We start from the raw sequence: 8,108 nt of genomic DNA on the forward strand, positions 1-8,108 counted from the left end.
GACGTCTGGGTATACGAGTTTGCCCGCGCTCGGGCCCGTCCTCGGGGGCGCGGACCACAGCGAAGAGGGTGGTGTTCGTCACGCGCGACAGGCTCGTAATCGCCCGTTTCGAGGGCCTCGGCAGGGTGGCTGAGGCCATGCACGCCCCGGTTCAGCCGGTTTGTCCAGACGGGACAGCCCGACGGGCGCCCCTGGCGGCGGTGCGCACGCTGCGGCGTCGGGCCATGATGCTGGCGATGGTCCTGGTGGTGGTTCTGGTTCTGGTTCTGGTTCTGGTTCTGGTCCTGGTCCTGCCGCTGCCGGGGATGACGTCTCGTGGTCGAGATTTATGCCCCCTTTCGACGGTGATCGGCAGGCGTCGGCCGTGAAGGATTTCGACCTGGCCGTCGGCAGGATCCTCGTGTTTGGCGGGGGAAATGATGAGCGTGCCGGTGGCGCGAACCCGGGGACCGTCGCGCGCATGCGGCCGCTCACAGCCCGCGAGATACGTCAGTGTCGCTTCTGGTGGCAGCGCGCCCATCTTGGCCAAGGGACGGGGGAGGCGAGGGCGGCGGCAGGGCGGCTAAGCGATGCCATAGAGACGCCCTCCACATAGTGGTCTGCATGTCAGGCGCAGGGCCTGTTCCGTAAGCGAGAGGGCGCAGGGGAAGCTGTTTGTCGTCGGCGAGGCTGACCCCGTTTCGACCTTGTCGACGAAACGTTGCCCGAAGTTGCGATCCAACCTACGACCATGACATCAATCTATGCGCACGCATGATCGACATGACAATGAACCGTCTGCAGTTGCGGGAGGAGGTCGGCCAAGGCACAGAGGCGAGGTGACGGCGAGGTGACGGTGACTCGAAGAGGCCTCGAACAAGTATAAAAGGGGAGGGCAGTTTCGCCATTCTTCAACCAAATCTCATCATCAGAACACACAACACTATCCAACACCAAGAAACCTACCACGCAAACAATCTACTTCACTCGCCAGAAGATCCCCATCTCTTACCCTTACCCCTGAAACAAGTACAAAACCGCCATCATGCAGTTCACCATGACCGCTATCCTCTCCCTCGCCGCCCTCGCCGTGGCCTCCCCCATCGCCCCCGAGTCGCCCATGACGCTCGAGGCCATCAAGCGCAGCGTCGTTGAGAAGCGCTGCCTCTACGACACCTGCACCGACTGCTGGGCCGCCACGCCCCCCATCGGCTCGAGCCCCGGTTCCCACGGCGCCGCCGCTGGCCAGTGAGTTCCCTCCCTCCACCTTGTACCCCTGAGCAGCTTGCTGACCTGACCGGATAGCTCCATCTACTGCGCTACCATTTGCGACTGCAGCTAAATGCCGAGTCTCTGTCCCCCAGCTGAGGCAGGGCTTGCTTGGGTTCGCGGGTCACTCGTAAGGAGGGCGAGGGGCCATGTTCGATAGTTGTAGCAATTCAGTCATTACATGTATTTCCCTGGCAGGCAGCTAGGAATTGTCTCCCCAGCAGGCAGATATAAATTGTTTCCTTCGCAGGTAGCTAGGCATTGAGCTTAAATCATACCTTTTGTTTCCTGCCCAATAATTCGGCTGCTTTGAGATCAAGCCAGTGAAGCAACCCATCCGACCACTTCGTGACTGCCCGCTGCTTAGGCACACCGTCAAGTTCCATACTCTCTATACAAAGTCATCATCCTGGCTATCCCACTCGGGATCCGTGTCGCCGCGCTCCGAGTCCACAAAGTCCTCCATGACAAACTGTCGCTCGCGCGGCTTCTGATTGTCCAATTTTATCTCGACAATAGTACAGAGACCCTGCACGAAGATGCCGTCCGACGCGCCAGCAGGAGAGTTGCCCTCATTGCTCCCAACCTCACTCGCTTCTGTCTCGGACAAATCCATGTCCACGTCCAAATCGCCCTCGTGATCAAACTCATCGCTGTCAGGCTCTTCGTACTGCTTTCGTTTGATCGACCGCAAGGGCTTGGACGCGCTACTCGCACGCGAAGATTGGCCCGACGTCTTCGAGGCTATGCGCCTGCTTTGTCGCGCAGGCCCCTCCGTGCTTGACCTTTTCCCCTTGCGAGGCTTCTTTGGCGGTGTCGATTTGCTGCGCATGTTGGTGGTCTTGCTGCTGACTGGCGGGGCCGACAACTTGGGACGCAGGAAAATCGCATTCAGCTTGGGCTCCCACACATGACGAAACTCGCTGCGCGACTTCCACGGAATGTTCAACATGCAGCGGACGACGAGATAGCGTAGCATGGGCAGCTGCGGAGCACTGTCAACCAGAGACTGGAAGAAGTTGGTGGCTGCCTCGACAGTCCACTGTCGAAGGTTGTCCAGCTCGATACGCTGCAGGGCAGCGGGCCATGTGGGGATCTGGTCGGGATATAGCAGCGTCTCGTATAAGGGGTTTGAATCATCAAAAGCATCATAGTGCCTGAAATACTGCAGATTCATGTGCAGTTCGCGGAGGTCGGGGCAAGCGGTGCCCAGGACTGTGAGAAAGGACAAGTTAAGTGCTTGGTTGTGGTCGAGGACAAGAGACTCCAGATGCCGTCCGTGTGAGAGGAGAAATTCGGCCAAGTCTGTGGACTGCAGGTCCCAGCAATTAATGACCTTGAGTTGCTTCAACTTTTGCGGCAGGTTCTGAAGCAGTGCGGCGTTGACCACAGATGACGACAGAAACGTGAGGTGTTCGAGTTCGTCAAGGCCAGACAAGCAAGCGGCGAAGGACCTGGAGAATTTTTGGTCCTTCGCTTCTCGGGCGGCGATCGCTTCATCAGACTCGTCCTGCTTCGTCACGCGCATGTTCCAGGAAGGCACCTGAAAATTGGCAAAGCAAACTCTGCGGAGGTATGCAAAGGTGGGCTGGGCGTGTATCTCTTTTATCTTGTCTACACCATCGACGAAGCCACGGCCCATCATGCGAGCGTTCCAGCAGAAGCCTTTGAGATGCGTGACATATCTCTTGTCTCCCGCATCTACGTTGGCATCCGGGGCGACATCGAGAGCCTCGAAGAGTTCTTTTGGGTACTGCCAGCGGATGTTCTCGCTACGCCTGCGAAATGGTGGGTCGTCAGACGAGTGGACAATCATGACCTCTTCGAGGTTGGTCAAGTTTTGCATCAAAGAAAACGGCGATACTGGGGTATGAGCTTGGATGGTGACAAAAGCCGTGTCGATACGCAGGGCGCGGATCTTGGCACGGTAGTTGTAGAAAGTGCGCGAGGGGGGTCTCTCCAGCAGAGCAACGAGGCTTCTCGCCTTGTGGTCATTGGTCAAGGGCGGGCAACGATAGAGGACATCCAGGGCAGGCTCGGCAAGCAGACTGCAGCTACGCGCGGTGCGGAGGAGCCAGTTGATGTCAATGCCATCAGGGGAGTCGGACGCGGCAGCATAGCTCATGACGGCAACCCAATTATAGTACGTCAAGAGGGGACTGTCCCATGCTGGACCGGTGGATGCTTTCGACTTCGTTTTGGACACCAGTGGCTTCTGTTGCTTGAGGTGCTCGTTGCGGGCACCATGACCGATGAGCGAGGAGCGGCGTTGCCAGCTAGTTTCTGGGGTGTCGTGGGTTGTGGCCGCAGCTGTCACGGCCCTCACGGGGTCTTCTTGAGGCCTTAGTACTTCGTCGCCAGCTTGGGGCGTGCTGAACGTCTGTGCTTCCCCTGCGCCATCTCGATCGCCTCGTAGGAGATGTTGCGTCGTAAGCTGGCTGCGAGTCGCACGCGAGGCCTCTGTGGGCGGTGTCGAGTGGCGTAACCGGCGGGAGGGGTTGCGGCGCGGTGATGGGGAGCCTTGAGCGACCTTGGGGGTTTGCTTGTGGAGGCCCATCACTTGCTGTGACGCTTGGGGGTTTCGATGAGGGATCGAGGTGTAACAGCCAGTACGCCGCCGGTGGATATGCAGGCACCGATCCGGCGTGCGCCGTACGGGGGAGGCGTGTGCCAAGCTGGTGGGGTTGAAGCTTTGCTGCGTGCCGGGAAGCTAATGCGACTCCGGTTCTAGGCCCCTGGTCCTCGGGCACGGTAGCCGCTCGCAAAGACTGACTGACCACCAACCAACCCAGGCGGGCGGAGAACGAGGGACGAGCTGGCCTGTGACGTCTTGACAACGGAGGATATCTAGGTCCTGTAGGACAGGAGACGCAAGGGTGAATGAAGTTGGTTGTGGCGAGCAGCGAGTGAGGGTCAGGAAGATAAAGTCACAGTGTATTCAGGTATGGTGTGAGCTGCGTTGTTCGGTGGTGACGTCTATGACTGCGTTGCAGTATGATGCGTTGCAGTATGATGCGTTGCAGTATGATGCGTTGCAGTATGATGCATTGCAGGCTCCCATCAACAAGAGAGGGAGAGCAAGCTATCGAGGCGAAGGCGTGGGTGGACGGTGGAAACCCAGAGAAACATAAACATGCGAAGAAAGATCACCAAGATGAACGTCGCTCATGGCGGCTTCCAGGTTGTGTTTGGAAGGGAGCAGCAGCAGCGGCGGCAGTGACAGCAGCAGCAGTAACAGCAGCAGCAGCAGCAGCAGCACCTGCCGAGCGTGAGCAGGTCGGCCGCCACTGCTGTCCGAATGTCCATGTCGGAAGGAGCTTATCGCTTATCGGGGAGCATTTCCTAACAAATGGACGGGAAAGGAAGGAAGGCCCTGCACCTGCACCTGCACCATCTCATCAGTCATCACACCCCACCCCAATTCTCCTTCCCCCAAGCCACTCGAGCCTGCCTCTGCCTGCCTTGCCTGAGGTGCCCTTGAGGAGGAAGTCGTTAAGTCCCACACCCCCAACTCCGCGCCCCCCCAACTCCGCGCACTAATTCTACCTACTTTCAACACCCGAAAATCGCCCCCTAATAGCATATATATCGCGATATCTTACTTACCCCTCGTCTAATAATTACGCTAACTATATTATTAGATTTAGAATAAAGAGCTATACTAAAGAAGACGTTTTAAATATGCTTTAGGCTATTAGTAATAGCTACTCGACGTATAAGGCCTCGCGTAATTAGAACGTTCCTACTATAATACTTCGAGGGAGACTTAAAGGCGTAATAACGATTTATAAAGTAAAAGCTCCCTATTAAAGGCTTAATTAGGTTTAGGAATAATACTTAGCCTATTAGATCGTTAAATAAGGCGCCCTAGGGTTCGCCCTTTTATACTCTTAAATCCTCGATTTCGTATACTAGATCCTCCTCGCTTAAGGGGACGATATTCCCCTTAAGAGGTATTAAATAGAAGGCTTTAAATAGTAAAATCCCTCTATTATAACCTTCTTAGGTAAATAAATAGAAGTTAATTATATTAAAGGTATTATTATTTAACGTCTTAAGGATTTCTTCCTTCTATTTAACGCCCTTAATATTAAGGCTATTCCTCTATATTTATAATTTAATATAGATAAGATAAGTATTATAGAAGGTATAGGAATTAATAGCTTAGTTCTAGGCTAAATAGGGTATCGGAAATACTATATATAGATAGCCGATTTACGCTCTTAGACTACTATTATTAAGTATATATTTATTATAAGCGAGGCCCTCCTTCCCTTTATTATTTTTAGGGGGAAAATACTCTAATAGTAATAGTTCCCTAAAGCCTTCGATAATTTTAATAATTAGAAGTTCGCTATAATAATTAATAGATAAACGAATAACGTAATAGGCCTTAAATAGCTTACGAAGATCTTTATCCCTTAGACGTAGGCTAAGGCCCTTAAGCTTAAGTCTCCTCGTTTCTTTATAATAGATAGCTATAGGAGTTACGTATTTAACGATTTCTTATAGGAATACTTCTAAGAGAATATCCTCCTTATCTTCTTACCCCTATATTCGAGCTATATTATATAGCCTCTTAACTTCTCTATATTTAGCCCCTTTAAGATAATATATAGGAAGTATCTTAAGAGTATAGTTTACCTCCTCGATATATCGCTTATTAATAAATAGAACTTCCTTCTTTATTATTAGAAGGCTAAGCGTAATGCTATTATATATAGTAATATTATAAATAAATAGTATAGAATTAGCCTATAGCTAGTAAGTTTACTTTAGCCTCTCTTAAGCTCTTAGATAATAGATAAGGGTTATCCTATATACTTAGAGACCCCTTAGAAATAATAGAAATATATAGATTTTATTTTATAAATATTATAAAGGGCGAAGGATCTACGGTTAAGCTATTCTATATTATCTTAGATCTATATAATATTAAAGGCCTTAGTATAAGCTATATAGCGCTTATTTATAAAAGTAGGGAAGTCTCTAGATATTAAGGATATATAAATAATAAAAGTAGGCCTCCGAATAACTTAATTAAGCGCTTAATTAGAGGTATATAAGCCCTATAGGAAGACGAGGGTAGCCTAGGAGCTTAACTTAAGGTTTATTAATATCTAGGCTATTAAGGCCGCTTAATTAAAGGTATAGGCCCTCTATATACTATTAGTAACGCCTATTAAGTATTAGGAAGCTAAGTTTAAGTTTTAGTGCTCGGAATTTCTATTAGAATAAGCCCTATTAAGTAAGTAATTAATATTATCTGCTATTCTATACTATTATTCGTTCGTCGATTTTAGTGCGCGGAGTTAGGGGGGCGCGGAGTTGGGGGTGTGGGACTTACTGGCTGCCCGGTGCGAGGAAGGTACTCCGAGACGCGTCTCTCGCGCCCACCCATCCACTCTATCCATCCACGTCGTCGGGCTCACTCCCTCGCGGCTGCTACGCTCTCGCAATCCCCGTCATCCCCGGCCCTGCCCTCTCGCCGGCCCTTTCCTTCTCCAGTGGCCATTGCCAGTGGCCATTGAGGCCATTCCTCCATCGCTGGAACTCCCTCGACCACTTTTTTTTCCTTCTGTTCACCAAGTTGAAGCGGGAAACGGAACCGCCAACCTTGTTGTCTGCAGGCTGGCATGTGGCGCGTCGACCCCGTGTCACTGCAATCTTCAATCCTTTGTTGAAGGTCCAAGGTCCACGGTCCAAGGTCCACGGTCCAAGGTCCACGGTCCACGGTTCACGGCACGGCCCCCCTTTCTTCTACGTGCGTTCTCGACGAGACGCATTCGCCATTCACCTCTGCTCCACCTCACTCTCGCATCGCGACGCACTGGACTTCGACATTGTCCAAGAGCCACGTCTTGGCCTCCCTCTTCCTACGTCGTTCCTTTCCCGCATGGGCACCATCCACTCTCACTCTCATTCTTTGCCGTACCTTGCCTGAACCGTCATCAGTCACTACGCACCCTCATCACCCTCATCACCCTCATCACCCTCACCCTCACCATCTCATCTCACTCGATTCGACTCTCTCCCTCGTGCCCACTCCCGAGAGGCCATGGTGTCACAGCCCGCACACGCCCCTCGATATCCAGTCCGTACCACTCATTCGAAACTGCTCTGCCTCGGCCCCTAGTTCCGGTTCGGTCGCCCTCCACGCCTGACCCTCTCGCGCCGGACCCAATTGCTGACCTCACTCGTCAAGTGTTCCATGCCGCTGCCGCCGTCTTCCTCCAGCGATGCCGGTTGCCGTTGGCTGCAAGCGCGAACTGCCATTTCTCCAGAGGAACCTGGCTCGTGGCCTCAAAACGTCACGGGACATGGGAAACGTTGCCTCTGTCGCCCGCAACCTCGCTGGAGACTCGTGCCATGAGCCCCTCGGTCCTGGCGGCCGCGAGCTGCGTCCCCACAAACGTCGCCGCGTCGACTCACCCGCCGATGAGGCCATGCTGATCGCCAACGCCAAAGCCAACGCAAAGTCGAACGCCATGGTCCCCTTGCTCGAGGATCAGCTGTTCGTCGCCACCGACGTCGGGCCCGTCCAGCGCACCCTGCGCGTCGACGTTTTGAGAATTGTCCACAAAGACCTCCTCAGGGTCCGCGTCGGCAATGGCCTGGCCGCCTCCTTCGTCGGGCCTCGCGTCATCTCCGAGTCGAGAGCTCGCTGCAAAATCATGCTCACCCCATGCCACCACGGCTGGCGACATTATGGCTCCCACTGCCAGAGCCAGATGTGCACAGTCAGATCTTCCAGATCAGCCCGCCGGACCCCTTCCCCGACTATTCGCATCCACCTCAACCCGCGCCTTCTTCATACCTGAAGACAGCATCTTTGTGAACCGGCCAGATAATCACCTGGT

At 53.1% G+C, this 8,108-nt stretch overlaps 3 protein-coding genes across 3 annotated transcripts in view; 2 read left to right on the forward strand and 1 right to left on the reverse strand.

Moving 5' to 3' along the window:
• The window catches only part of VDAG_10006 (para-nitrobenzyl esterase), a gene marked incomplete at both ends in the record, with an annotated part of 1,970 nt that extends 1,375 nt beyond the window's left edge, over positions 1-595 (forward strand). Inside the window, one exon of the mRNA XM_009655763.1 lies at positions 169-595. Coding sequence (XP_009654058.1) covers positions 169-595 — 427 coding nt within the window. The remainder of the gene's footprint in view (positions 1-168) is intronic.
• Positions 596-1,639: 1,044 nt separating this feature from the next.
• On the reverse strand, positions 1,640-3,805 carry VDAG_10007 (uncharacterized protein; the record flags this gene model as incomplete). The annotated part of the gene is made up of 1 exon (XM_009655764.1): positions 1,640-3,805. One exon carries the CDS (start codon positions 3,803-3,805, stop codon positions 1,640-1,642), a length of 2,166 nt encoding a protein of 721 aa, XP_009654059.1.
• A 3,682-nt stretch (positions 3,806-7,487) lies between these two features.
• Positions 7,488-8,108, forward strand: part of VDAG_10008 (uncharacterized protein) — a gene marked incomplete at both ends in the record, with an annotated part of 2,454 nt that continues 1,833 nt past the window's right edge. Inside the window, one exon of the mRNA XM_009655765.1 lies at positions 7,488-7,844. Coding sequence (XP_009654060.1) covers positions 7,488-7,844 — 357 coding nt within the window. The remainder of the gene's footprint in view (positions 7,845-8,108) is intronic.

The sequence above is a fragment of the Verticillium dahliae genome, genomic scaffold (genome assembly GCF_000150675.1).
Source record: "Verticillium dahliae VdLs.17 supercont1.30 genomic scaffold, whole genome shotgun sequence".
NCBI lineage: Eukaryota > Fungi > Ascomycota > Sordariomycetes > Glomerellales > Plectosphaerellaceae > Verticillium > Verticillium dahliae.